We start from the raw sequence: 15310 nt of genomic DNA on the forward strand, positions 1-15310 counted from the left end.
ATAAGGGTTGATGCCTAGCTGGGTGAGTTTGTCAATAATGCATGAGTAGGAAATAGTGTCAAAAGCCTTGGCCAATTCCAGGTAGGCTGTATGTGCAGTTTTCCCCTTGTCCAGTGATCTGGTGAGTGTCTTAAAGAAGTCCACCAGGTTTACGAGGCATGATCTCCCTTGACAAATCTAAAATGAGTAGGGTCAAGGTTTTGAAGATTTGCTCCATGGCCTTGCAGATAAGGCTAGTCAGGCTAATAGGTTTGTAGTTCCCAGGGTCAGTCGATGCATCACCCTTGTGCAAGGAGATAATGGTGGCCATTTTCCATTCAGCTGGGATGAAGCTGGTGTTTAAACTATGATTGAAAAGAGTACCCAATGGTGTTGCTAATTCTTGTTGCAGCCCATGCAGGACACAGCCTGGGAAGTTATCAGGTCCCACAGATGTTGTATTTTCACCTTAGAGAGGGTATTTACAACCTGCTGTCTAGAGATACAAGGTGGGGGACAGGTGAAAGGAATGTCATAGGGAATGTGCATGTATGGTGGGGACAGGGGAGTGAACTTTTCACAGAACCTGTCAGCCAACAGTTTAGCTTTGTCCACAGGCTCAGTACATGTGGTATCATTAACTACCAGTTTGACACAAATGTGGGCCTTTCCTTTTAGGTTCCATAAAGAATGCCTAGTGGTTGTCCATAGTTGAGGACACTAATTTGGATTCATAGTTTGCTTTGGAGGACTTCACAAGAGTCTTATTTGCTTGTTTAAGCTGAGGAGTGAGTGTTTTCAGTTTATGGCTTGTGCCCTCTTACTTCTGGACAACAATTTCATCCTCTTATTCTAAAGCCTGTTAATAGCAGTTGTCCACCAGGCAGGTTTGCTCTTCCTTGAAGAGTTTGTTCTGGTCCTATCAGGGAAGGCTGTGTTAAAACTTAATGCAGTTCTATAGGTGTTTATAAAATGCATTGGTGTAGGACTCAGCATAGTTGCCAGTTACATCTGAGGGGGAGGTGCAGTGAAGCTATTTACACCATCCCTTAGAAGGATATAATCTGCTTTGGAGATTTTTCTAGTTTAGTTGCTGCTGGAGGGGGGTGGTCCAGTTTGATAATTACTTAGAATGAGACTGATTTGTGGTCCAATCTGACAAGGAAAGACCTCATTGGAGGGGTGCTACAGTGGTCCCCCATATTGGTAAGCACCAGATCCAAGATGTTAGTGCCCCTAGTTGGAGTGTCCACTAGTTGGTCCAGGGCATTGGAGTTGGTGAATTTGTACCCATGGCACTGTTCTGTAACAACTGCAAGGGCCAAGTAAATTTTATATCGGTGAATTTGTACCCATGGTACTGTTTTTTAACAGTTGCAAGGGTTAAGCCAAGATTTATATTGGTGAATTTGTATGCATGGTACATTTTTTAAAAGCTGGTTCAGAAGAAGTCCATGTTATTTTGGATGGAAGCCCTTCACTTGTGCATATTGGTGTGAATAAACTCTGCTTCTTGTGGCTTACATTTGCTGGAAATCTTATTTACAGACTACATAGTCCTGGACTGCATGTACCCATTTTTGGTTACTTTGCTTTGAATGGTCGCCTGGTCACGCAACTATTCTTTGGTTACATGTATCCATATACCATGGATGCTGGTTGAGCAGACAGCAATGACATGGTGGAACCCATAGTAGATGTCACCTGCCAAAGATGCCTGACACTTAGATGTTGCACATTCTGCAGTCCAATAAACTGACATGGATGGGATGCCTGCATATGTCGACTGCCATGCCCACTACTCCATCAATTACCAGGTAGTATGCGACCATGGCCACCACATAAAGGTGTTTACCCGCAATTCCTGAAACCAAGATGTTATGTTTGGCACTCTACTACTTTATACCAGGCCTTCAAAACTGAGCTTAAACCCTGTGGGCACCCCCCCCCCCCGATGATGAAATTGTAAGAAATAAAAAAAAATCCACATGTAAAGTTACAAAGATGAAATTCTATTAAGGATTTTTTAAATGCCAGTAGTAGAGTTTCTCTACAATGTCTCTAAAAAAGTATTTACTGTATTTAACAAAACTCTTCCTGTTAGATTACATGTCCTTTAACCTACTTTCCAAAAAAAGGTAGAAATGGCTTCAATAAGACGACACATGCAAGACTATCAATGTAGTTTGTCTCTGTTTTTATGAGTTTTTGGTAGGCTACTGTATATACAAATTTCTGGATGAGGTGTGTAAACAAATACAATTTTGGCAGTAATATAGTTGTTAAGGTGCATACTGTATATCCCACTACTCATGTCTGAAATTATATTACACATCTCATGCTTTCTGAGTTTCATATAAGTACATCTGTCAATAAATAGTTCATATACATATTCTAAATAATCATTTTTGTTTAAAATCACAATACCACACCCCTTTGCCAGATTTTTTTATAACTATGTTATCATTGTTCTTCAACAAAATCAATGCCAGCCTTTCAGCTTTAATCATATTATAAGAACCAATTTTCTGTTCATTATGTAGGTGACAAGAGTTCTTCACATGCTTTCCTGAAAAGCATTAAATCTATAATGGTTGACGGGAATGAAATTGCTAGACTTACATAATATGCTTTCAGCTGATGTGAAGCTATCATGAAAAATTTGTTTTATATTTAAATTTCTTGTAAAGTAATTTCAATTACTTTGTGACACCAGAATTTCCAGAACCTGATTCATGCTTATCTTTTCTTTTTGGGGGGGGGAACTTTGCTCCATCAGCCCAGATCCGTTGAATAAAGAAAGAAAAGTACATTTCTGATGCATTGTTTGCAAAAGCTTTGTAACTGTGATTATTGCTTGCCCTGCAGAAAGATGACGTTGGAATTAGCCTCCAAAGAGTATAAAAAAGGGGGCTGAATGGAGATAGCTATCATCTTGAAGATCTTTGGCGATGTCTGCCTTTCACTTTTGAGTTGTAACTGTGATTGCCTTACTTTCATAAATACTGCTTTTGCTGATGAAACTGGTAATGAGTTCCTTTCTTAAAAAAAAAAAAATCTCCTCTTTGTAATCTAGCTTTTTTGACTGAGGAGTTGGAAGTGCATACTTTTCTTTAAATGAGCACATTGTTCTACCTTTCTTTTCAAAGTCAATAATAATATTATCTGCTCTTTTATCCAAATATAATTCCTATGTCAGTGAAGAATTAAATAGTCTTGCCCTGACATCCTCATTGTAAGATTGCTTTGAGTCATGTAAATCTTTCTAAATCAACCCATAGTACAGTATCACCTAATGATGTTCCTTCTTAAATCTACCCCAGTTTGGTATCATCTAATGATGTTTCTTCTTAAATGTACCCCTGGTATGGTATCACCTAATGATGTTTCTTAAATTTACCCCTGGTATGGTATCAGCTAATGATGTTTCTTCTTAAATCTACCCCTGGTAAAGTATCACCTAATGATGTTTCTTCTTCAATCTACCCCAGTATGGTATCACCTAATGAGGTTCCTTAAATTTACCCCTGGTATGGTATCATCAAATGATGTTTCTTCTTAAATTTACCCCAGTACGGTATCACTTACTGATGTTTCTTAAATCTACCCCTGGTATGGCATCACCTAATGATGTTTCTTCTTAAATCTACCCCTGGTATGGTATCACCTAATGATGTTTCTTCTTAAATCTACTCCAGTATGGTATCACCTAATGATGTTGCTTCTTAAATTTACCCCAGTATGGTATCACTTAATGATGTTTCTTAAATCTACCTCAGTATGGTATCACCTAATGATGTTTCTTAAATCTACCCCTGGTATGGTATCACCTGATGATGCCTCTTCTTAAATTTACCCTGGTATGGTATCACCTAATGAGGTTTTTATTTAAATCAACTCTGGTATGGTATCACCTAATAAAGTTTATTCTTAAATCTACCCCTGCTATTGTATCACCTAATGATATTTCTTCTTAAATCTACCCCTGGTATGGTATCACCTGATGATGCATATACCGCATAAATATGTACATTAAAGCATGTGAACTCTTAGTTTGTCTACAATAGTTACTAACGTTTCTATTCTGTTACTAAATTATTGATCAGAATAGGCTATTACTTTTCTTTGGGGGAAGGTTGGTGTAGTATAATGTTTGGGTTATAAAGTGCCCCATGAGTTTGCATAGTATTGTAATTTCTTTCTCACTGCATTATATGTAACTTGATATGCACAATCACTGGTGCATGCACTATACTACAGATTTATTCTGGGAACATTATCCACATGTGCATCCTATATGACTTGTTTATTAAAAATACTTAAAATAAGTCTAAGGTGACCTACAATGCACAAATAATGAGGCATTCTATAAAACTCTCTACAATGAAATAGCAATGGCAGGTCATCACATTTCCACATATCGAAAAGCAGAAGTTTTATCTGACAACCGAAAAGAAAGAGCGCTTCTTCATTAGACCAGGTTATGTATATGTTTCCTTTTTATTCAAGCAGAATAAATGTGTTTCATGTTATTGAAAGACACTTCCCTGAAGTCCATCCCAGACATATTAAAATAAATTGCAAAAAATATATCTGTCCTGATTTTAGGATCCCAAGCAATGGTGTAATGATCCTTTAAAGCTATATGATAAAAGACAGGACCCTTGAGTACAGCAGCTTGGAGTTTATTAATGCTTTACAGTGCAATAAGGAACAAAAAGCATTGCTGAAACATGCCAGGTGGTGAGCTTGTACCAATCCCTGACAAGCTACCACTGTGGAGTGATATGGTATTGTTCATGAAAGAGATGTCAGAAGTTGTAGACCACTTAGGATTTGAATTTTGATACTGGTGCTGGGATCTTGATGTCTTGTCCCCGTTCCAGTCTGCGCTCACAGTCAATTAAATAATTAACTCCATCAATCACTAATTGAACCAGCTCCACCTAGGAATAAATAAGATAAAATAATGAACAAAATCAGAAAACAATTCCAGTCTTATGCAGACACTGAAATAGCTTTATAAGAATGTATGTGATGCATCAGTCAAACATTACACGTTTGTTGAGAAGGAGCATAATTGCATGATAAAACATTTCTATACAGTCTGCTTAAATGTCATATTGAGGAAAGCTGAGCTATTTCCTGATTGCAGTGCACTATGAAGAAAACATCCAAATTTAATGCTTGATAAGTTAAGGAGTCACACACTGACCTTGAATTAATCTAAACTCTCATAGAATATGAAACTGACAACATATATTTTAAATTTTAGCCATAGCAGTCAGAGTGATATTTTGTCTGCAAAACAATACACGACAGTTTTACAATACAAATGTTTTCTTATCTTTTTTTTTTTCCTGCAATCAAGATGTAATTGTCTGTACATCTGATGTTGTTTGCTGTGACATTCCCCTACAATGACACCCACGCTGAACAGGCTGTGGAGTTCATACCTCAGATTTTCCCAGACGATCTAGGTTAGAGATATCAAAAACACTTCCAACTGCAGCAGTGTCCACACCTCCTGTGCCTCTCTTCTGCAATCGCAGGTTCTCCAGAATCTTAGGTAATCTTTTATCCTAGGGGACAAAATAGGAACCCTGTCTTAGTCTTGAAACATTAAATCCTAAAGAAAATAGAAAACTATATTATAAAACACCTAATCTCAAGAAATACAAGCAGAAGACAGACTTCAGCAGTTCTCCAATTTTAAATTGTAATTAGAACAAGCTTACATAATGTTAGGGCCATAACCAAGGTAATTAATCAAGTGTATTTTATCACAAAGCCACTTACATCAGATAAAATGATTGCATATTCTGTATGTCTAGCAGTATGTGAAAAAAGGGAAACTGTATCTGGTATCCTAGTATTTCAACAAATATGAAGGTGCATGTCATATAAAATCATATGATATCAATAATAAAGTTCTAGACCATGAGCTACATTTATTTTGTTGGGAAGAAAATGACATTCTACAAAAGAATCCTCTGCAACCTCAAAAGCACTCCAGCAGAACAGCACTCAGCACAACAGATACAGCCACACCCTTTGGAGCCACAACTACCAGTATGGAAATCCAACACACTACCCAGTGTTTTGATCATAAAAGACTCCACTGTGAGACATACAAAGGTCCCACTCATAGGATCATAGGAGGTTACTACGCTAATGACCCTAGGGCCCTTTCAAACCTAGCCAAGTTTTACCCTTATTTCCACGATCGGCACCTCTCACCCCTAAGAGACTACTCACCAGTCTGAATAAGGAGAAAATCATGGTCAGTTGTCAGGAGACAGGATCTGCAAAATCACCTACATGTTCAAGTCATTAAACCACTAGTACCAGTATGACTCAGACATAGTCCATGTTAGTGTACATGACCTGAGACTAACCTCCCTGGACTATATGAAGGGAGACCTTACAGAGCTCTTAGACTATGTGTTACAGACTGATGCATGCCTAGCATTGAGCAGCATTCTACCTCCACCAAGGATGATGCCACAATGTGAACAAAAGTTAATTGACTTTGATAACTGGATTAGTTTGTGGTGTCATTCCAAGGGGGTACAATATTTATCAGCATGGGAGGATATGGTCAGAAGACAACATTGCTTTGACAAGTATTGGTTAAAGCATTGCCTTTTTCAGGCAATGGCAAACCAACAAACCTTCCAATATAGCAAAAACACCCCAAGGAATTCGAAAAGTGCTACTATTCAGTGCCAGGAGCCTAAACAAGAAACTCCACTGCCTCCAGACTTTCTGCACCCTGGAGAATGTGGCCATCTGGGGAGTTATTGAGACATGGCTTAAAGCAGCAGAGAGCACCCTGGAAGTGCAGGGTTAGAACATCTTCCATGCTTTCAAGCCAGGTACTGCATAGGCAGAGACCAAAGGTGGAGGTGTTTCAATCTATAGCAAGAACAAATTCATCTCAAGACTAGTCAGACAGGATTGCACATTTCAGTTTCTCCATATCCAGATTTCTATAAGAAAAGTTCCATGTCATATCCTTGCAAGCTACAGGCCAATCTCTGTTAACCAAGTAACCCATAACTCATACTTGGACATACTGGAAGCCATCATTAGTCAACCCAATACCATATTAATTGGTGGCTTCTACTACCCTATTATAAACTGGGATAATTACATGACCCCAAAATTACAGGCCAAGAGATTCCTGGACATTGTAAAGACAAACACCTTGGATCACATAGTCCAGACACCCACTAGAGAAGCATACATACTTAACCTGGTACTCACAAACATGGGATACTCTGCCTCCCTCCCACCCACAGTAGTGTTTTGTCTGGTACAGTCAGACCAAAAAGCTGTCTCCTTCATAATAAAAATCAATTCTGTGACTCCAACTAATCCTGTAACATTAAGGAAGCATTCTAAGGCAAACTTCCTGATAGCAGAGTGACAATCTGCCAAAATCTACCCCTCAGACCCTGAGAACACAGCTGGCTGTGCATAATTCTCACACAAACCCTGTGCAATCACTTCAATAAATGCACAGAGACAGCTTTGCCTACCAGAAATAAGCCTAGATGTAACTCAATAAAATAAATCTCCCTAGTGGAATCCAAATATAAACAGGTTGCACAACATAAGAAAAAAGTCATAGCCAATAGTAGGAAGTATGCTCAGTATGATGAAAACAATGTTGTCAATCTAAACAAACAATTAAGAGGTGAAATTAATTATACCAAGGTCAAATCTGTGATAAAGATAGCCTTCCAGGCAAAGGGCAACCATAAGGCTTTCTTTAGCTATGTCCAAAACCTCAAAGGCAGTACACAGCAGTGTGCAGACCTAATTGTAAATGGAGCCACCTGCACAAAGCTGCAAAATAAAGCAAATCTGCTGGCCGACAAATTCATCACCAGTTTTAATCCCTCTCTCTCCCAGCTGCCACCCCCCAGGAAATATTATTAAACACCCCCCCCCCAACTACCGCTAGGGAGCAAGTCCTGCATGCACTCTCTAAGGCCAAAAACACTGCATCGATTGGCCCCATAATATCCCAGGATGCAAACTAAAAAGCATTAAACATGACATGTCAGGACTATTGGAATCACATTTTAACCAGAGCCTTCAGACAGGCTTTGTGCCATGTGAATGGAGAACTGTAATATTCCTCCCGCTGCACAATAGTGGGCCATCAACAGACCCTGGGAACTTCAGACCAATAAGTCTGATTAGTCCCATATGCAAATCCATGGAAAGAATTGTCATGGAAATGATTAATAAGGGTACAGAAATCCTTTAAACTCTGGATCCAACCCAGTTTGGTTTCATCTAGGGCAGCTCATGCCTACTCAAGCTGGTGGACTTCTTTGAAAGGCTCACCAAAACAATGGATGAAGGCAAAACATCGCATACTGCATACCCTGACCTGTATGTTACATGATGACTAGCCAGATGGCTCCCAGATAGGAACCTGGAAGTTTGGATAGCAGAGACAACCTCCACAAAGAGACCAGATACTAGTGGAGTGTTTCATGGATCTGCTCAGGGTCCCCTCCTTTTTGGCACCTACTTCTCACAAGTCAAGGCCAATATCAAGGGCCTTTGTCTGGCCAAGTATGAAGGTGATTGCAAACCAGGTTTATAGAATCCCCCGAAGACACTAACATCCTACAGGAAGGACTAATACTTGCAAATGAGTGTTGCCAAAGCCATGGCTTGAAACTCATTGCCAAGAAATCTATAATAGTACCTTTGGGAAGTCAACTACCCTGGAAAAGTAGCACACCGATAGCACATCCCTAATAGTAGAACCAGTAGTCAAGGGTTTGGGGACATGTGGATAGTAACCAAAATGTGTCTAGATAGTATGAATGCCATTCTGTGTTTCTCAACTTATAAGCAAGGTGTGGCATCTATGTTCAAGGAAGTCATTGTTCTACTGTATTCACCCTTTATCAGGCCCATCAATGAACACAGTGCCCTCTTCGGTATATACCTGACCAGGCACATGCAACAGCTGGAATGTCCACAGAGGTTCCTCAGAAAAGGAATACAGGGTGTAAACAGAATGGTCTATATGCAGATCGCCTCAAAGCAATATCTCTATAATCTGTTTCCTACAGTCTTTTGAGAGGCAAGATATGTCTGGCATGCAAGACATATGTGGGTTTCACTTTCATGGAACTTTTGAATATCTGCAAAATGAATAGTATCAGAATTATTCAATCTAGGGATATAAACTTTGATTACAACATAAATAGGTCTCACTGAAGGGAGAAGTATGTGTCTCAGAGAGTTCCCATTCTCTTGAACAGTCTTCCTTTCTATGTGAAGCACAGCTCTTCCCTAAACCTATTCAAGAGGAACCTGAACCAGGGGATGGGAGCTCGGAACTACACCTCTGGTCTAGCACCCATGTCTCTAATGGACAGAGGCAGTCTGTAAATCTTGCTGTAGCTTATATATCTTCCTTGAAATAACCTCTAAGGCACATAAACTTGAGAGATATAATTATTAGCTTGACTAGGCTTATAAAGACCTCAGTGGTCAATAGCCTAGTATACACCTATGAAGCTATGAAACATTTCAACCTATCCTCATATCCTGTGTGGATCTAAGATGAAGAAGCTGTGATGTAACTCTATAGATCTGAGACACTTTACCTATCGATCTCTGTAATGGTGTTAACTTTAGAAGCTCTATGGAAGTCTTGCCTGCTTTGTCTATAGCAAAAAACCATGAAATAAACTTTGATGATATTTGATACACCAACACAGTTGATTTCCATCTCTTGTATAAGAAAATCCTTCAAACAATTTGGAATAATAGAACGGCTCTGCCATAGACGAACAGTTTTAACATTTGTGTGTACTATTGCTTGTTAAGACATGCTTTCTTGGAGTGTGATATACTTCCGAAAGAAATGGGTAATCTAGTGATTTGATTCAAAGTCATTGTATTCATAACCCATTACACAATAATTTCTAAAAGTCAGATCTCTCTCCATTCATTTCTGCTGTGCAAACAAGAAGGTGAGGGAGGGTGGGAGTCTGCACCCCCAATATCCAAGGCAATTATTTTTACAAGGAGAAAAATGGATTTTGAAAATTCATCATTTCAATGAGCTACTGATATGTAAGAAATAAGAAATGAATGAACTCCATCACCATTTTAGGAAGAAACTTACATTTATGTTTAACCAGTTCTATCTTTGTGGAAAAAAAAATAAAAGATAAAGATAAAGCAAAGAGAATGAAGCTTCAAAGTTCTTTAAGTAACCACTGCCAAAAGTAACAAATTAGAGGAAATATACATATTCCACATGTTATTACTGGCTCAAAAGGAAAAAAAAGATAGGCAGAAAGAGATAGGCAGGCATTCTAAGGACAGACCACATCCATCTAAGCATATCCTCCCCTCTACTGGTTCACAGAAGGCAGAAATTGAGCAGATTTAGAAACATGGCCTGCACTGCAGAGAGCCTCTGTGTACAGCAATGTTGGGAAAAATCAGTTTCTGATTCAGGGAAAGCTGTGTGGTATGTCTGCAGAAGCCAACCTATTTGGCCCAGTAGGGCCCTGCTCCCTTAGGGGCCCCCCCCCTCACAAGGCTATGTCAGGGTTATTATGTACTATGTGCCCCACAGCAGTTGTCTAAGAGACACTAGAGCAAAGCATATGGAATGTTCCTACTGGTAGTCTTGCTCCCTAGTAGTTACAAGTCTTGTTAATGTAGCAGACATTTCCCATCATGTACTGCATCAGTGGCTGGGCCAGATTATTAGTAACTACAGCTTCACACTTCTTGTACGATCTGTATTACTAGTTGCTCACTCTCCCATAGTAGTCATTTGCTGTTGCTGATTTGTCAAAAAGATTTTCAACTCGAATCTGGAAAGCTTAGCCATCCAGTTTTATTTACTGTGCCAGTTGTCCTGGAGGATAATAAGACCAGGCCTAATTTGAAAACTTATAGAGAGGTACTGTGTTTCCTTTTGCTTCTCTTGCTGACATGGACTTTATAATTGGCTGCTAATAAATACAATTAAAAGAAATTACTATGGTGCAGTCAGTTTCAAACAGTGAAAATAAACCCTAATAAGCAAAAATGTAAATAATAGATACTGTTATGTGAGGTAACTTCGTACCATTTAGACTTGTTTCAATTACCAGTTCAACAGTATGACAGAGAAATGCATGTTGCAGTCACAGACAGGGGAAAATAATCCCAGACTATCAAACAGGAGGTGTGTGTGTGTGTGTGTGTGTGTGTGTGTGTGTGTGTGTGTGTGTGTGTGTGTGTGTGTGTGTGTGTGTGTGTGTGTGTGTGTGTGTGTCTGTGTCTGTGTGTTTGTTTGTGTGGGGGGGGCTGAACTGTAGGAGGCAAAGATGGATAGAAAAATAATTAACTTTGCTGAACGTGGAAACAACAATAACTGAAATTGTTTGGCTCATAAATGTACTGCAGGTACTGTATTCCTCTGAGTGAAATACAAAACAGGGACAAGCAGGAACTTAAACAAAGAAAATGGCTGGAGCAGACTGGAGAGGAGTTTTGTGGAAAGTGCATTATAGAAAACTGAACAAACTGTGTGGGTCTTTATGTGCTCAGCCTATATCTATGTGAGTATCCTTAAGTCATGATTTCCTTGCACCTCCTAAAGCACAATGCTTAGTGATTACTCTAAATTATTCCTGCATGTATTCCTTACTGTTGTCCTTGAGACATCTGGAAGCATTAGTCCACCTGCCCAGTTTATCCATGAAGTAAATGAATAAAAATAGACTTTCAGAAATAGTTACAAGTGGGGTGTTGTGTGAACGATGTTGTTTTCAAAGACAGACATGACATTACTACTACTATTATTATTACTGTTGTTAAACATTCTGAGGAAGCTCAACAATTTTATTTTATAGAAACTTGTTGGCTGTAACAAGGTTTAAAAATGAACTGGGTAAGGAGTTCCAAGCATTCAGATCAAGTGCATGAGATTGGAATCTCATGAAGGAAGACGGGAGTAATACAAGATGAAAATGTATAATGGAGGTTAGATATTTTTTGTGGGGTTTTTTTGTCCGTCCAGTCTTTCCACAATCATTAAGTGTAGCCCCACCAATTCATTTGTCCACTACTGTCTAACATCTGAAGACATGGAAGGCAAGAGCTGGGGACTGTGATGAGTCACACAACTTTACCAGGTTAAATGACTCAGGGGTGTTTGCTTCTTCGTAGCATGGTCTGCTTGTTGTCATCTGCAGATCATCTTAAAGACACTAGTATGTGTAGGGTACTTAACTTATAAAGGTGGGTTGTTTGTTTATTTTTTAAAGGATGTTAACCAAAATAGAGCATGGATCCACCTAGAGTGCTTTCTTGCACAGCCTGGTGGAAATACAGCCAAAGAAACAAACTCTAACGAATATTAATTCAGCAGTGGTAATATAAGAGCATGCATGCAGAGAGGTTTATGTTTTAAGCAGCTTAAATGAACACAATCATAAGTAGATGGATACATGAATTTAAGCAATAAAATCAATAAATAGAGCAACAGTGTACTGTCACAGCATCATTTAATATAATGTTTCAATGGAGAAAAGGTACAAAGAACAATATATTTGCAGTATGATTTATTGTTGGACATGAGATGTAAAAGAGTGTAAGTAACATGACAAAAAGAGGAGAACAGAGGGATAGAGAAAGACAGAAAAATAAAAAAAGAAGACATGGGGAAGGGAACAAGGAAGAAGTGTGCAGCTATCTCCTAGCCAGGTTCAGGAGATATGGGCACTACCACATGGGTTTGGGAACATGTTCACTGTCAAGCCATGGAGCACCCACCTGATGAAGCACTATACAGACACAGAGCCTTAGTGGCCCATCAAACAGGCACCTTATTATTGAGTGAGTTAAATAGACCCTGAGTGAGAAACTACAGTAGCTGTTGGATACGGGGGAAATATAGGAGTCCCTACTTTTACTTCTGTTTTAACATATTGTATGACAAAATATAAAATAATAAGTAAACGTTTTGTTTTATTTTTAATATAGAGTAATAGCACATATTCCTGATACCTAATCTGAAATAATCTTAAACCATGAAGCTAATATGGAGGGATGGTTGGGGTGGTAGTTAGGAGGGAGGGGACCAACTGAAAGGCCCCACCAAAATGGTCCATATTGGGCCCTGTAGTTGCTAAGGCCAGCCCTGGCAAAAGCTATATGTTACTGGGGACTAAATAAGCAGATAAGCTACAGAGAATGAAAAGCAGGTTTAGTGCAGTTCAGAAACATCTATATTGTGAACCAAGGTTGACACACACACACACACACACACACACACACACACACACACACACACACACACACACACACACACACACACACACACACACACACACACACACACACACACACACATTAGATAAAGCTTCCATTACAGCATCTTTATAAAGCACTGCAGCTGTTGCAGTCCAACACTTCAACTATTCTAGCATCCACTGATGGGTTACTAGTCAGAACTAACCCACAACATGGCAACCTTCCATTCTTCTCTGGTGTCACTTCCACACTACAAAGTCAAATTAGTTGCAAATCAGTAAAAGTATTTAGCTATTGTTAATAATCACAATGCCATTTAGACATCTTTTGAACTATACTACACATTCTTTATTACAAGCCAACTGCAAATAGGTTTACAGGCATACACTAGGCATGTGAGACAGAAGAACACTGAGAAGCTTAGCTAGTCAAGTCCAAGAATAACTGGATGGGTTAGGCTCCCTGGTGAAGGAGTGGCATGCTGTAGGCTTTGTGCTGATTTTATGATTGCACATTCAATAATCCAGAGTAGTTTTCAATGCAGCTTATGCTTTTATTGCCCCATGGAAAAATCAAACCCTGCACCTTATGTTTGTAAGGTAAACACCTTAATCATTATACCAAATGCCATAGTCATTTTTTTTCTGACAGGAGAACATACCTACCAATATATACAGCCAACAGAAAAACATGCTGAAATGTACATATGAGAGATTAAAGTAATGTGACTGAAGCCCATCAGATGAGGGATTCCAGGAGTTTGTGGCACTTTTATGGAAATTAAGTTTCTAAACAGTAAATGAATAATGCACAGGCTGTTAATTTGCTGTAACTAAAATGCACTTGTGATTATGTTGGCAATGGTTTTAGAGTGACAGCTTCAATGAAATTAAAATGTGTTGTTTTGATAATTGGGAATAGTATGTGTGTGCAGGTGTGTATGTATATTTTGTGTATGCGTGTGTCTGTGTGTGTGTAGATATGTGTACATGTTTTGTGGGTGTATGTATGTTTCCATGTGTGCATGTGTGTGTGTGTGTGTGTTTGTGTACACGTATTTTTTTTATGTATATGTGTGTATAGGTGTGTATGCATGTGTTGTGTGTTTCTGTGTGTAAGTTTAAAAAAAAAATATATATATATATATATATATATATATATATATTTATATATATATATATATATATATATATATATATATATATATATAAAATCTGTTGTGTGGGTGTCTGTGTATAAGTGTGTATATCTGTTTTGTACATGTAGGTGTGTATGTATTATGTGTAGGTGTGTATGTATTATGTTTATGTGTGTGTTGTGTGTGTGTCTGTGTTTAGGTGTATATTTATGTTTTGTATGTGTATGTATGTAGGAGTGTATGCATATGTGTGTGTGTGTGTGTGTGTGTGTGTGTGTGTGTGTGTGTGTGTGTGTGTGTGTGTTTGTGTGTGTGCGTTTGTCTGTATATGTGTTTGAAGGTGTATTTATATTTTTGTATGTATGGCATGTGTTTAGGCATGTTTGTAGGTACGCATGTATGTTTTTGTATTTGAATACATGTGGGGGTGTATGTTTTGTGTGTGTAGGTGTGTATATATGTTTTTGTATGTTTAAGTGTGTACATGTGTGCTATGTGTGTGTTGTGTATAGGTGGGTATGCATATTTTTGTATGCGTCTGTGTATGTATGTTTTTGTATGTGTATGTATGTAGGTATGTCGTGTGTGTGCATCTGTGTGTTAGGTTTGTACATATCTTTTTGTATGTGTATGTATGTGTAGGTATGCATGTGCGTATTGTGTATGTGTATAGGTATGTATGCATGTTTTTGCATGCGTATCTGCTTGTAGGTTTGTATTTATGTTTTGTATCTGTATATGTGTGTAGGTGTGTATCTGTTGTGTGTCTGCATATGTGTGTGTGTGTGTGTGTGTGTGTGTGTGTGTGTGTGTGTGTGTGTCTGTGTGTGTGTATATTTTGTTTGTGTATTTCTGTAGATGTTTATGTATTTTTTTGTGTAAGAGTCTGCATGT

At 38.6% G+C, this 15310-nt stretch overlaps 1 protein-coding gene across 4 annotated transcripts in view; it reads right to left on the minus strand.

Moving 5' to 3' along the window:
• Positions 1–4648: 4648 nt before the first annotated feature.
• The window catches only part of CKMT1A (creatine kinase, mitochondrial 1A), a 176005-nt gene continuing 165343 nt past the window's right edge, over positions 4649–15310 (minus strand). For all 4 annotated transcript variants that reach the window (XM_044077728.1, XM_044077726.1, XM_044077727.1 and 1 more), the window contains exons 9-10: positions 5436–5561; positions 4649–4925 (exon numbers count right to left, since the gene is read on the minus strand). In XM_044077728.1, the coding sequence (XP_043933663.1) occupies positions 4809–4925; positions 5436–5561 (243 nt within the window). In that variant the 3' untranslated portion in view covers positions 4649–4808. The remainder of the gene's footprint in view (positions 4926–5435; positions 5562–15310) is intronic.

The sequence above is a fragment of the Protopterus annectens genome, chromosome 7.part0 (genome assembly GCF_019279795.1).
Source record: "Protopterus annectens isolate FY-2018-M chromosome 7.part0, PAN1.0, whole genome shotgun sequence".
NCBI lineage: Eukaryota > Metazoa > Chordata > Ceratodontiformes > Protopteridae > Protopterus > Protopterus annectens.